Source organism: Diospyros lotus, chromosome 5 (genome assembly GCF_014633365.1).
Source record: "Diospyros lotus cultivar Yz01 chromosome 5, ASM1463336v1, whole genome shotgun sequence".
NCBI classification, from domain to species: domain Eukaryota; kingdom Viridiplantae; phylum Streptophyta; class Magnoliopsida; order Ericales; family Ebenaceae; genus Diospyros; species Diospyros lotus.
The window spans coordinates 4,354,243-4,370,138 of NC_068342.1; the positions used below are offsets into that span (position 1 = coordinate 4,354,243).

At 38.8% G+C, this 15,896-nt stretch overlaps 1 protein-coding gene across 2 annotated transcripts in view; it reads left to right on the forward strand.

Moving 5' to 3' along the window:
* Window positions 1-15,896, forward strand: part of LOC127801141 (5'-3' exoribonuclease 4-like) — a 67,351-nt gene that overhangs the window by 42,673 nt on the left and 8,782 nt on the right. For both annotated transcript variants that reach the window (XM_052336012.1, XM_052336014.1), the window contains one exon: window positions 12,641-12,736. In XM_052336012.1, coding sequence (XP_052191972.1) covers window positions 12,641-12,736 — 96 coding nt within the window. The remainder of the gene's footprint in view (window positions 1-12,640; window positions 12,737-15,896) is intronic.

Sequence of the window (15,896 nt, forward strand, 5' to 3'; positions counted from 1 at the left end):
ATCACCAACTTCCCTTTTAGTTTCTTTATGCAAGTTTACTGCTTAATATTGTGATTAAATGGGTAGTAAAGTTTGTTGCTGTCACAGGAATACCCATTTTTAGAAGATCTTCCAAATGTATTTTTGTTCGCTCTCAACCAACCCCAACAACAACAAACCAAGCCTTTATCTCACTATTTGAGGTCGGCTACATGAATTCTAGTTCTTCAGTCATTTTTATCTATGGCTTTGTCTTTTGCAAGTCCCTTTTAACTAATATCATACTTAAGTGTCTCTTGCAAAGTTTTTCTTAATCTTCCTCTACCGCTTTTGCTAAATAGTTGTTCCATTCCATCCACTCTCCTAACAAGAGCCCTTATTGGTCTTTGTCTCACTTGACCAAGCCATTTTAATTGTGTCTCATGCATCTTATTTTCCAATAGGAGCCCCTCCAACTATATTATGAATAACCTTATTTTAATTTCATATTTTCTTGTATGGTTGTGCATCCATCTTATTATGCTCATCTCCTTTACATTTGTAATTTGCACATGTTGGTGCTTTACCGCCCAACATTGTGTATTGTTCAACAAAGTTGGTCTTGTAGTTGTCTTACAAAATTTTATTCTTAGTTTTAATGTAATCTTACTATTACCTCCCAACGCTCCCAAACCAAAAAAATAAGAAGGGATGGGGGATAGCATATTTGGTTCAGGAATTTTCCATGTTTGATTTTACCATCATCAAGTTTATTGTCATATTTCATCAAACCAACCAAATTCTTGGTTTTCCCTTTGGATTTTTAACGGCATAGTTCTTGCCTTGTTCATGATACTTGCTTTTACTACCTCTTGTCTCCTCTCATTAGTGTCATTCCCCTTCCTATGGAAGAATATGAGCAACATATTGTTGACTAAGTTCGTAATTTGTGAGGGAGGTAGGGAGAGGGAGGAGGCTTCAATGCACTTTGCACACCTGCTTTTTGCTTGAATGAATTAAAAAGAAAACAAAAGAAGGGGGTAGCAACTGTTGATTGGTTCATATCTTTGCTGGGTTGCTAAAGATGAAGTTATGAATCACATCCTTGCTAGTTCATAGAACCATGTTTCACTTGGTTTGGATACAACACTTCTTACACTAATGGTTTCTCATGTGTTCTCTTTTTGGTTGTGGCCCACCCCCCTAAAAAAAAAAAAAAAAAAAATTACAATTGAAAACGCACACAACACAAAAAAGAATCCACGCATATGAACTTGGCATGTCTATTGTTTGATCACCTTCAACACTCAACTAGACGCCTTTGTTGAAGAAGAAAATCAAATATCAACTATAGAAATATTGATATATACTTGCTAATCTCACTTAGGCATTTTATTTAATAAAAAATAGGAATTGCACTAACACCCCCTAAGATTAGGTGAAATTCAGGAGACCTCCCTCTATTTTAGAAATTTCAATGACCTCTAGTGAGGTTCAAAACTTGGTATGTTTAACCCCCTGCCATTAGATAACTATTGTTAAATTTGACAAAATACCCAAAATGCCCCTATCTCATTTCTTTGTCTTTTTTCCCTTTTTTGGCAACCTCTCATGTCTGACAGCAGCTCACTATCTTTGGCAACTCTCCTTCCATGGAGGAATGGGTTCCTCCATGGAATCCCTCTGTCCCTCTTACTTTTTTCTTTTACTTTTTTTTATTCAATGATGAACATCCCTAGTGATTTGCCGAATGATAAGTCTTGGATCTGAGACTTAGAGCAGTTCTGGAATTTATTGTAATCGTAGGAGGAATTTGAATTGAGAGAGGAAATTTGAAAAGGAGGGAGAATTGAGAGAGAGGGAAAGAGGTTTAGAGGGAAAGAATTGTGTATTATCTCATACATAATCCCCATCCTCTTACATCTGATTTCTTTCATAGGCACCTCTTTGGTTGTAACTTCCTTAACCAAAAGAGTACGAGCTGCCTAAGCTATAACTGCTAAGTACAATAGCTTTTATTTACTAGCACTAGCACTAGTTACAATTATACCCCCAACACCCCTTTAGGGTTGTGACATTCTCCCCTCCTCTTGAATTTCTTCTTGTCCCCAGGAAAGGACAAAAGGTGAGTTGTTCTCGGAAATTGCTTTAGTAAGTTCGGTAAATATTCCTGGGTAGTGTTGTCTGGTGTAAGTGACTCTATTGGACCAAAACTTGTGTGAGTGGCATAGTATCCTTATATGTGACCCTCCTGTCCACAATGGCCTAAGGTTCCTTGGTTACTTTAATGTCTTCTTCCACTGGGGGAAGGCTTGAGCTGACAGTCGCCTCGGGTTCCACTGCTCTCTTAAGCAGTGTGATACATGGAACACTGGATGAGTTGGTACCCCATCTAGCAACTAAAACTTGTAGGCTACCTTGCCTACTTTAGCAATTATAGGGAATGGCCTGAAGTACTTAGGGCTTAAGCTTAGATGCTGGGGTGGTTGAGAAAGAGTGTTGGAGGAATCTCTTTATCTTGAGATAGACCTTGTCACCTACATTAAAGACCCTGTCATTTCTCTTCTTATCTGCCACTTGTTTCATTTTGTTCTGGGCCTTAGTGAGCTCTTTTTTTAACGCTTGCAGTACCCTTTGGCGTTGTTGTAGGTAGTCTTCTAATGCTGCCACTGTTGTGGAGATATCTACCAAAGCGAGTAGAAAGGGTGCTCTGTACCCAAATAATGCCTCAAATGGGGCATTCTTTATAGCACCGTGGTAGCTTGAATTGTCCCACCACTGTGCGATTGACAGCCATTTATTCTAACTTTTGGACTTGGCAAAATACATACATCATAGGTAAGCCCATAGTTACCTAATACGCCCTTCCCCCCCGGGAACCACGTTCCAGTACGCGCGGACTAGAACGCGGTGCGTTTGAGTCTTGGAACGCTTGGGGACGCGTCCCAGTTCCCCTGTAATGAAAACCCGGATCTTTGATGCCATTAATTTTGGCCTACACTCAAGCTCGCCATTAACCCTTCCTCAGACCCTCTCTCGCTTAAGCGCCCGCCGCCCAGTCGCTCACCCCTTCTGCCCTTCTCCCTCTCTCGCTTCGCTCGTTACCGGCTGCGGGCTGCTGTCTCTCGCTCTCATTCGCTCTGGCCTTCGTGCCTTCGTCGGACGACTCAGACCGTCGCTGACTCGCTCGCCTCGCTCAATCGCTATTCCTTGTTGCCTCTCTCTAGCTCCGTCGCTCGCCTCGCCCTTGCCCCCCTCGCCCTCATCGTCGCTCGCCCTCGCCGACCGTCGGCTCTCCCCTCGGTCTCTCGCTTGTTGCCTCTCTGGCTCTCTTGCTCCGTCGCATCAGCTGGTGGAGACTCCCAGTTGCATCAGCTGGTGGAGACAATAAAGCCTAGCCTCTCTCTAGAGTTGTGATTTCCTTTTTTTGGCTAAAGCTGGGACTCCATATCTCATTCTATTTTTTTAAATTTTATAATTATTATATTAATATTTATTTATTTAATATTTTTTTTATTATTAATATATTTAAAAAACTAAGTGGCGAACCGAAGAAGCCTACCCCCCACGTACCGCATTCCGGGAAAAGTGGCGTACCACGTTCCCGTACCGCGTTCCGCGTACCGGACGTTCCACAAACCAGGTAACTATGGGTAAGCCTCTAGGCATTGATTCACCCTTTTAGTTTGCCCATCAGTCTCAGGGTGGTATGCTGTGGACATGTGCTGCCTAACCCCCTAGCTTTTGAACAATTCTTGCCATAAATGACTTGTAAAAATCTTGTCCCTATTAGATACTATTGATTTTGGGACCTCATGTATCCTTACTACCGAGTCCAAGAATTGTCTGGCAATTTCTTGACCCGTGTATGGGTGAGTAAGGCTTATAAAGTGTGCAAATTTAGTCAATTTGTCTACAATCACCAAAATTACATCCTTACCTTCGGACTTAGGGAGCCCTTCTATGAAATCCATTGATATCCCTTCCCAAGCTTGCTTTGGAATAGCAAGCAGTTGGAGTAATTTGTTTGCAACGCTAACAAGTGAGGTAAGCCAGCACAAAATCTTCTACTTCCTTTTTGAGACTCGGCCAAAAGAAGAGCTGCCTTACTCAGTAATAGGTGGCATGGATTCTTGAATGTCCTCCCAAGGGAGAGTCATGAAAAGATTGCAGGATTTTGTTCCTTAACAATCGATCATTTCCAATCGGTCATTTCCCACCACTATTCTGCCTTGAAATTTGATTAACCCATTATAAAGTGTATAACTTCGATTCCTAGTTGGCTTTACTACTAACTAGGACAAAGTGTATAACTTTGCAATTGGTATGTAACCTTTGTTGCAATAAATTCCTCAAGCTTTCATAATCTGTTTTTATGATGGAGTGGCTGCTCTCCAAATAGTGCCTCCATTTGTCCATTACCACCAACATTGCTAACAACTCTTTGCCATACACACTCAGCCCTAGGTGCTTTGGGGCAAGGGCCTGGGTAATGTATGCCAGGGGTCTCCCTTCCTACATAAGTACTGCTCCCACCCCGACCTCACATGCGTCTGTCTCCTCCACGTTTTTTTTTTTTTTTTTGAAAAATTAGGTAGGGTTAGGACCGGGGCTTGTGTCATGGCCTGTTTGAGTGCTAGAAAGGTTACTTCTACCTTGGGGTTCCATTGAAATTTGTCCTTTTTCAACAACTCTGTCAAGGGTTTGCTGTCATGGCCGATATCTTATTCGGGTTGGTACTAACCCCTTTTCCTGAGATCACATGCCCCAAATACTCCACTTCTTTTTTTTGCAAATAAGCACTTGGATAGCTTGACATACAATTGATTGAATTTAGAATCTCAAAAGCTATCTTTAGGTGGGTTAGGTGTAGTTCAAAGTTTGGGCTATAAATGAGTATGTCATCAAAGAATACTAGTAAGGTGAAAATAGTTGGTTCATCAAGGCTTGAAAAGTGGTTGGGGGCGTCGGTAACACCAAAAGGCATGATACATAATTCATATAGGCCTTGATGAGTGCAGAAGGTTGTTTTAGGGGTGTTGACAAGATTCATTCTGATGGTATCTTGACCGTAGGTCTAGTTTAGAAAAAATGGCTGCACCATGGAGTTCATCCATCAAGTCTTCTATGATAGGTATAGGGAATTTGTTCTTGATGGTAAGGGTGTTAAGTTGGCGGTAATCCACAAAATCTCCAGGTGACATCTTTTTTTTTTTTTTTTACAAGTAGAACCGGTGAGGCAAAAGGACTTTGGCTAGGTTGTATAACTGAAGAGGCTAATATTTGTTCGACTTGTTTTTCAATCTTAGTCTTTTGTATAGGGGAATATGGTAAGGTCTAATGTTTACTGGTTCTGAATTTGGTTTGAGAGGAATTGAATGATCTAAGGTTTGGGTAGGAGGTAGGGAGGTAGGCTCAGCAAAGATATCCTTAAATTTAGTCAATAGTAAATTTAAAGCATCCAAATGTGTTACCTCCTCAAGGGGTGGTGTAAGGGCTACCTTCTCCTCCTTAATGTACCTCCCTTCTGTACACTCCTCTTTTATCTCCATAGCTTGAATGGAGAACATTTGAGAGATTTGAACCATCCTTTTCTTCAATAGCTTTTGTAGCTTCTTGCCCAAGATCAATTTGCACTCCTCTATTTCAAGGCTTCCCACCAATGTTAATTTCTTGCCTTCTATGTCCAGTGTGACCTCTAACTTGTTAAAATCAAATGTCAAATGACTAACTGTCTTCATCCAATCAACCCCCAGGATGATATCACATCCTTCTAACTCCAACCCTCAAATCCATTGTGAATTCTTGCCCCTACATGATCCACTTGAAATCTACACACTTATAGTGGCTATACATTCTATTCCCATTTGCAACCGCTACTGATAACGGTGTAGTGGCTGTCATTTTACACTTAAGCTCAGTGGTAGTAGCTTCACTTAAGAAACTATGGGTGTTGCCACTGTCTGTTAGGACCATTAACCTCTTCCTCCTTGACTGCCCTTTCACCTTAATAATCTTCCATGTAGGCCCCCCTTTTAAAGCATGGAAGGAAATTTCTCCTCCCTTATCTTTAGGTTTAGCTTCTTCCGTATTTTCATCTTCTTCCCTGATGACTTCTCCTTCCTTTTCTTCTCTTTCCTCTTCATCACCTTCCATTTTCAGCAACTGCCTTTTGCATTGGTGGCCTGGGCTATAATGGTCACCGCACTTATAACATAACCTCAATTGCCACCTCTGCTTTGTTGTGATACCCTTGGCCAGGGTAGTGCCCGTCTTAGGAGGTCCCATGATCACCCCTGTAACTGTTCCCTTTGGATTCACCCCGATTATCTGGTAAGGATTATAATTTGCTTTAGGCCACACCTTGTTCTTCTAAAAAATAGCCTCTAAGGTCAACTCCTGTAATTGATCCTTCTCAGCTGCTTGCCTTACCGTAGTAGGTATCATTATTTTCACCATAGATCTAAGCTCATCCTTCAAGCCACTAACAAAATTTGATACAAAGTACTGCTTAGTTAAGGCTAGCTGAGCATTCCACATTAAAGCTCTCAACTCTTCAAATTTGTCTAGATACTCGGTTGCCATCCCTACCTGTTTCAACATCTTGAATTTCTCAATTACATTAGACATGTTTCTTTCCCCAAACCTTTTGCACAACTCCTTAGCAAATTCATTCCATCCTACTTCCATCTCCATATTTTTTATCCACCATTGGTACTATGAATTGGCCATATCGTTAAGATAGGTTGCTACCAAGGTTACTCTCTGCCCTTCCATCACATTATAAAATTGGAAGAACCTCTCATGTCAATGGATCCACCACCTAGGCTTGGATCCATCGAATAGGGAACATGGGTATCTCCAAACGAGGCATCAGTGCATGATTAGGAGTATGGGGAGTTACACCCCTTACCTGCACTCATGTATCTTCTTCTGACAGCTCATTCATCTCCACCATTCCCGCAAGCCTTGGTTGAATTCTGTGGCCAGAATGACTTGGATATGTGACCAATTGAGGCGGAAATTCAGGTGTCAACCTGAGTTGAGGTAAGGAGGATAGCATGTTGAGCATGCTATTGATCCTCTGCCCATATTGCTCAATGGTTTCCTAGTGTTTCTCCAATTACCTTGCCTTTCATAGATGCTGCCAAATCCTCCCTTCCCTATCACTACTTCATGCATTTGAGTCATCCCAAACTCCAACGCTTCCATCTTTGTCTCGAACTGCTTCAAATGGGTTCCTTCCGCCATTGCTCCGACTTCGATACACTGTCCAAATTGCTTCGTCCGATCACCACCTTCACTGCTGAGGATAACCGGCTCTGATACCAGAATGATAAGTCTTAGATATGAGACTTAAGAGTAGTTCTAGAATTTATTGTAACTGTAGGAGGAATTTGAATTGATAGAGGAAATTTGAAAAGGAGGGAGAATTGAGGGAGAGAGGGAAAGAGGTTTTGGAGGGAATGAATTGTGTATTATCTCATACATAATCCCCATCCTCTAACATCCTATTCCTTTTATAAGTGCCTCTTCGGTTGTAACTTCCTTAACCAAAAGAGTACAAGCTGCCTAAGCTATAACTGCTAAGTAAAATAGTTTTTATTTATTAGCACTAGCATTAGTTACAATTATATCCCTGGCACCCCCTTAGGGTCACATTGGGGTTCGTCAGAATGAACCTCAATGATTATTGGGGTTTAGATTGAACTCTAGCTAGGGTTCACCTAGTAACAACATACAAAGAGGGGAGAGAGTCAGAGGGAAAATTGCAAGGGTAAAATAGTCATTTTACCTTGATTTTTAACTGCAGGGGAGGTCCCTGTAATTAAAAAAAAAAAAACTAACAAAAACTGTAAAGAACATAATGTAAATCTTCTCTATTCCACGTATGTACATTTACACGTCCTCTTATATAGATGAAGATTATACAACATAGGAAAGATTACAAAAAACTAAACAAAGGAAAGATTTTACTATACACAAATAGGAAAGTTTCCTAAACACCAATTTAGAAATCTCCAAATTGTAACTAACAACTCTCTTTGAGGAGCTAGCCAAGGTTTCCTTATTTCCTCCTTCAGGAACTAACAAAAACAAAAAATCCATCTTCCAGTATTTGAGTGTTCATGGTTTCTAAGGTAGAAATTTTTTACTTTTTATTCCACTTCCTTTCAAACAAAAGGTAAAATTTACTTGTCACATGAATGCCACAATTTTATCCATCTATTACTCTCTGTTAGGATTAACTACTGGATTGTGAATTAATGGGGCTTTCATTAGACCTTTCTGGGTGTAACCCCCCGAACTTGTAGAGGGAAAAAGAATAGTAGGTTTTTGTATGTGTTATTATATACATTGTATGCCATTATCTCATAATTTCCTATTTGTTTGAGAGTGTTCACTGTTCAGGGTATCTAAGGTAGATATTTGACTTATTTTTCCACTTCCTTTCAGACAAAAGCATATTATAATTTTTTGTCATTTTTATACAGTAGGTAAAATCTACTTAGTCATGTGAATGTTGTAATTTTAGTCATCTTTTACTCTTTCTGTTAAATTTATCTCCTGGATTGTGAATTAGTGGGGCCTTCATTTGGTCTTTCTGGATGTGTTGTGCCCCCACCCCCAACAAACAAAACTTGTAGTGGGAAAAAGATTAATGGGTTTTCATTTGTGTTATTATATACATTGTGTGTCATTATCTCATTATTTCCACCATTTCCATGCCTTTGATCAAGTGAAATTTGTCTTGTTAACAAGTTTTTATTATGTTTGCTGTGCACATTGCATTATTATTTTTTATTTTTGTGTAGAAGGTGAAGGTAGTTCTCTGTATTCTCTCTTTGTTTTTTTTTCATTTTGATTTACAACACTTACAAAATGATATGGTTTTTATTTTTGAATACTTGGGCTTTGTCGAATAGATGCTAGTACTTTCTGTTACTAATTTTGTCATGTATATTACAGAAAATATGTAGTTTGTCACTATTTTCGTCTACTGGTATAAATTCTTCATGTGGAGTTCATTTATTTGCTATGTTTCTGATACATGCTGTGAATAAAATAATGTGTATTTCACTCACTGTATAATACAAGAGAACATATAATATATATATATATATACAAATATTTTAAGTTAATTACACTAATACTCCCTTACTTATCTTATTTAACACTCCTCCCAAGTTGGAGCATATATATCGAGCATGCCCAGTTTGGTACAAATGTAATTCATACAAGAACCTCTTAGTGACTTGGTGAGTAAATTAACCAACTAATCGTTGGAACCCACATATGTTGTAACTATATTCCCAGATAGCACATTTTTTCTAACAAAGTGGCAATTAATTTTAATGTGCTTGATTCTCTCATGAAAAACAGGACTAGAAGCAATATGTATTGCAACCTGATTTTCACAAATCAATTGCATAGACTTGACTTGAGTAACTACTAACTCCTCAATTAATTGTTTTAGCGACGTTAGCTCACATGTTGTTATGGCCATTGCCCTATATTCAACTTTTGCATTAGACCTAGCAACAACAGTTTGTTTCTTGCTTTTCCAAGAGACTTGGTTTCCACCATCAAATATACAGTATCCAGATGTGGATCCTGCGTATATCCCACAATCTAATTGTGTCAATGATTCTAATACAATACACCCCGATCGGGGGCAACATTAATGTACCGAAGAATACGAATCACTGCATCTCAATGACTGTCACAAGGTGAATCTAAAAACTGAATTACTACTCTCTTCGCAAATGAAATATAAGGACGTGTGATTGTGAGGTAATTAAGTTTCCCAACTAGTTGACGGTAGTGTCTAGGGTCAGAAAGAGGCTCCCCGTCTCAGTAACAATTTGATATTCGGATCCATAGGGGTAATCTTTAGGCTTACATCCAAGCAATCTTGTCTCCTTTAGCATATCCAAGGCATACTTTCTTTGAGAAATATAGATGCCTTGCTTTGATTGAGGTACCTCAATACCTAAAAAAATATTTCAAGGGACCCAAATGCTTAGTTTGAAATTGTTGGTGAAGATGTGCTCAGTGATACCAACATCATCATCCGTTATAAGAACTATATCATGAACATATACCACTAGAAGAATGTGGCGGCAACCCAAACTCAAGAACTTAACTGAATTGACCAAACCAAGCTCGAGGATACTATTTTAAGCCATATAAGGATTTTCAATGGTGATTGGTGACACACCAATCCAAACTCCTCTTGAGCAACAAAGCCAAAAGGTTGCTCCATATACATCTCTTTTTGTAAATTGCCATGAAGGAAGGCATTCTTGATGTCCAGTTGATGAAGAAGCCAGTGAAACATAGTAGCAAGGGACAAGAAAAGGCAAACAAAGGAGATCTTAGCAACAAGAGAAAATGTATCGCCATAATCAAGGTAAAAAACCTGAGTGTCTCCTTTGGCAACAAGGCGAGCCTTAAGGTGATCAATTCGGTCGTCAGGACCAACTTTAACAGTATAAACCCAACGACAACCAAATGTAGACTTATCCTTAGGAAGAGGTACCAAGTTCCAAGTCCTAATGGAATGTAAGGCAAACATTTCTTCAACCATAGCAGCCCGCCACTCGGGATGGGAAATAGCTTTTGGAATAGATTTAGGAAGAGAAACAAAAGATAAAGAAGAAACAAAAACAGAATATCCAAGGGACAAAGAATTATAACTAACAAAATGTGAAATGGGATGGAGAGTGGTGCAATGACAAGTACCTTTATGAAGAGCAATAGGTAAGTCAAGATCAGAAACTGAGGGAGACGAACCAGAGGATGAAGAACGAATGGGCATAGAGGATGAGTTAGTGGACAACTCCCTTGGACTGGCGACGACAGGCGCGTTGATAGACTTGAAGATTGGGCTGATCAAGGCGAGAGGCAGAGGGAGATGGAGAAGGAGAATATGGATGGTCAAGAAAAGTAACAGGCAAAGGTAAGCTAGTAGACACAGGCTCGGAGAACTCAGACGAAGAGAGAAAATAAGGAGATGACTCAAAGAAGGTAACATCTGCTAAAACAAAATAGCGAACTAATTGAGGAGAGTAGCAACGATACCCCTTTTGAAGGCATGAATAACCTAGAAAAACACATTTGATGGAACGAGTGGATAGCTTATCACGACCTGGGCCAAGATGGTGAACAAAGCAAGTACTCCCAAAGATAGGAGGAGGAAGAGAATACAAGTCAACTCAAGGAAAAAGAATAGAATGAGGAATTTGGTCATTAAGGATAGGGGATGGCATTCAGTTAATTAATATGCAGTTAAGACAACATCTTCCCAGTATTAAAGCAGAACAGGCATATGAAGAAGAAGCGTGCGGGCGGTCTCAATTAAATGACGATTCTTTTGTTCAGCCACCTCATTTTGTTGTGGGGTTGTAGGACACGAAGTTTGGTGAAGAATCCCATTGGATGTCATATAGGATTTAGCCGGAGAAGACACGTCGACCGGAGGAGACATGACAATCTAAAAATCGCCTAGTCTGTTGCGATCGACAGTGAAGGGAAGGAGATTGACATCAACATGGCCGACGGCGATTGATGTAGCAGTGGTCAACCGAGTGACTGGTGGTAGTGGTGTGTGTCGGCTGGTGGCAGCAACAACGGTGGTTGGATCTAGGGTTAGGGTTTGTCTAGTGACTCTGATGCCATGTGAAAAAAATAACGTGTATTTCACTCATTCACAATGTATAAAACAAGAGAACACATATATATACAAGTATTTTAAGTTAATTACAGTACACTAATACCTTTTACTTATCTTATTTAACACACGCGAATGTATATTTTTGTCACTCTGCCTTCAAGATGTCAATGTCACTCTTATGGATGCATATTGATGGTTTTTGATTGTGAAGGTAGGTGAGAACTTTGATGGCTTTCCAACCCTCGAATAAAAGGAAAAGAAATAAGCAGAGGTCATAAAATTGTAGATGTGATGGTGTTTAAATAAAAAGAATGCATTGCTTGTTTGATTTCTAATGTGGTCAGTTTAAACTATTTTATTGGATTAATAAATTAATCATCCTGAGGGCAAGCCTTGGTAGGAACGATAAGGTTGCTCCTTTGTGACTGGCAGGTCACAGGTTCAAGTTGTGGAAACAGCCTTTTGCAAAGCAAGGATAAGACTGCAAACAAAATTGATCCTCTCCTGACCCTCACAAAGCAGGAAGCCCTTTTACTAAATTAATCATCTTGTGTGCATTTGATAACCTAGAAGAACATGTAAACTTCTTCTCCTGTTGGAACTTTAGAACCCCATACTATTTTCACAATATCTTGATTTGTTTCTAAAAGTTTGATATAATTTTCTGTTGAGAGTAAAAATAAATGAATAATAATAAAAAAAATAAAGTTATCCTTCGTCATAGCTTAAGCTTTTAGGTGAATTGTTGATTAATATTTCAACATGGTATTAGAGCAAACAAAGGTCCTATGGTGAATCTAATATCTTTGAACACAACCATTGGTATTCAAAAGCAAGTGTTGTGTGCTTACTATCTGTATGGTGTTTATAACATCTTTCTGATAAGTTGTGGTCCCATTCTTTCTTTCTGGATGCTTAATCTTTATGTTGTCTGCACGAGCACATTAATCATTTTATGGCTGCTTTTACCTGATTCCATAATTAACAAATTCCATTTTTTGTCAGGTCAAGTTAGGGGAGCCTGGATATAAAGAGAGGTATTATGCTGAGAAATTTGGTATCTCTGACCCTGAAAAGATCGATGAAATTAGAAAAGAGATAGTAAGTTCTTTCAAGTTATTGCCCAACTCAAAGAATGAATTAAGTAGTAAAACCTTGATTTACGATCACGTTTCATCAGGTTTCTGTTTTACATGTAGCATATGGTTACCACAATTGAAAGTGTTTTGTATGAAAGTAGTGTAGAGAATGGCCAACAGCATAGTGCTTGTTGATGTTCATCTTTTGCTTCTGTTGATTTGCTGGCCTGAATTGTCATTCTGCTATTTTATTATCCTTTTCTGCTCTAGACATGTTACTTTTCCCATATTTCAGTTTGGCACAAGCTTATCGAAGTTGTTCTGCTGACTCCTTAGATAGGTTACAGGCACATGAAAAATGGTGGATGATTGTCAACTAATATAGAGGGTTGTTTTCTCACCGTAGCTTCTTTTATTTGCCTGAACTGGTTGATATAAAACAACAACATATCCAGCCTTTATCTCACTATGTGGGGTCGGCTACATGAATTCTAGACTTCCATGTATTTCTGTCTTTTGTCATATCCTCATTTAGATCCATATATTTCATATCAAATTTTAATGTCTCTCCCAAAGTCGTCTTAGGTCTACCTCTACCTCTTTTTGTGACTAATTGTTTCATTTCATCAACTCTCCTCACAGGAGCATCTCTTAGTCTCCTTCTCACATGACCAAACCATCTTAGTCTAGTCTCTCTCATCTTCTCCTCGATTGGCACTATTCCTACCTTATTATGAATAACTTCATTTCAAATTTTATCTTTTCTTGTATGTCCGCACATCCATCTTAACATCCTCATCTCTGCTACACTCGTCTTTTGCTCATGCTAGTATTTGACTGCCCAACATTCTGAGCCATACAGCAAGACTGGTCTTATAGCTGTCCTATAAAATTTTCCTTTCAATTTTAATGGGATTTTACCATCACATAACACCCCGATGCATTTCTCCATTTTAACCAACTTGCCTTAATTCTATGTGCGACATCCTCGTGGATTTCTCCATCTTTTTGAATCACTGATCCCAAATATCAAAAATGGTCTTTTCTTTGTAAGATTTGGTCTTCTAATTTTATTATAACATCATCCACTCTTGCATTTTTACTAAATTTGCATTCCATATATTTTGTTTTCTTTCTACTTAATTTAAATCCCTTAGATTCTAAATTGTTTTTCCACAACTCAAGCTTAGTGTTCACTCCTTCTTTTGTTTCATCCACCAACACTATGTCGTCTACAAATAGCATACACCATGGCACATCTGTCTGAATATCTTTAGTGAGTTCATCCATTACTAGGGCAAATAAGCATGGACTTAGTGCAGAACCTTGATGCAGTCCTATTGTAGTTGTAAATGGTTCAGTATCCCCTCCGCATGTTCTGACCCTTGTCTCTACACCATGATACATGTCCTTAAGGGCTTGTATATAGGCTATTTTGACTCCTTTCTTCTCTAAAACCCTCCATAATACTTCTCTAGGGACCCTATCATAGGCCTTTTCTAGATCTATAAACACCATATGTAGGTCCTTCTGATGATCTCGATACCTTTCCATTAGACGCCTCAGTAAATATATAGCTTCCATTGTTGACCTACCAGGCATGAAACCAAACTGATTTTCTGACACCTTTATTTCCTTTCTGAGCCTTTGCTCTATTACTCTCTCCCAGAGTTTCATGGTATGACTCATTAACTTAATTCCTCTATAATTTTCACAGTTTTGAACATCTCCTTTGTTCTTGTATATAGGAACCAAAGTACTCTTCATCCACTCATCTGGCATTTTTTTTATTTAAGGATGGCGTTAAATAGTTGCGTTAGCCAGGAGATGCCCTCTTCTCTCATGCTTTTTCATGCTTCTATTGGTATATTATCTGGTCCCACTGCTTTATGATTTTTCATCTTTTTTAATGCTTGCCTTATTTCATTTGAACTTATGAGTCGATAGAATGTGTAGCTCACATTCCCTTCGGAGTTACTAAGATGTCCCAACCTAACTCTTGTGTCACCACCATCATTAAATAATTTTGTGAAATACTCATTCCATCTCTCCTTAATCGCTCCCTCATTTACTAAAACATTTTGATTGTCATCTTTTATGCATTTCACTTGATTTAAATCCCGTGTTTTTCTTTCTCTTGCTTTAGCTAATTTATATATATCCCTTTCTCCATCTTTTGTATCAAGTCGTTTATATAGATTCTCATATGCTTTTGACCTTGCTTCACTAACAGCTCTTTTTGCTGCCTTTTTTGCTTCTTTATAATTTTTTTGATTTTCTTCATTGTTGCATTGATATATCGCCTTATAGCAAGTTTTTTTATTTTTAATTTTCAATTGTACCTCTTTATTCCACCACCAAGACTCCTTAAGGTTAGGGGCTCTACCATTTGTCTCTCCAAGGACTACCTTTGCCGTGCTTCTCAGAGCATTAGCCATTTCTTTCTACATTTGGTTTGTCTGTCTTTCTCCATTCCATTCCCTTCTACCCCTTAATTTTTCTTTGAAAATTAGTTGTTTCTCCCCTTTTAAATTCCACCACTTGATTTTTGGATTTTGTTTTATGTGATTTTTTCTCTTCCAATTTCTTACTTAGACGTCAAGTACTAGAAGTCTATGTTGAGTAGTCAAACACTCTCCCGGTATCACCTTACAATTCCTACAACATAACCGATCCTCTTGTCTCATGAGGAAGTAATCTATTTGGGTGCTTGAGGTGATATTTTTATATGTGATTAAGTGTTCGTCCCGTTTTTTGAACCTAGTATTGGTTATAATGAGCCCATATGCCATAGCGAAATCTAGGATAGATTTACTCTCATTATTAATTTCCCCGAATCCATACCCTCCATGTACCTCTCTATATCCGTTTTCGTCTCTACCCACGTGCCCATTTAAGTCACCTCCTATAATCACTTTCTCTCCTCTTGGTATCATTTGTATGAGTCCCTCTAGGTCCTCCCAGAATTTTGTTTTTATCTCATCACCTAACCCCGTTTGTGGTGCATATGTACTAAAGATATTCATGGTCATTCTTCCTAAACTAATCTTCACCATAATAATCCTATCCCCTAATCTCTTTACATCCACTACCTCATCTATTAAGCTTTTATCCATAATAATCCCCACTTCATTTTTCGCTCGATCAGTTCCTGTGTACCATATTTTATATCCAGCTTCTAA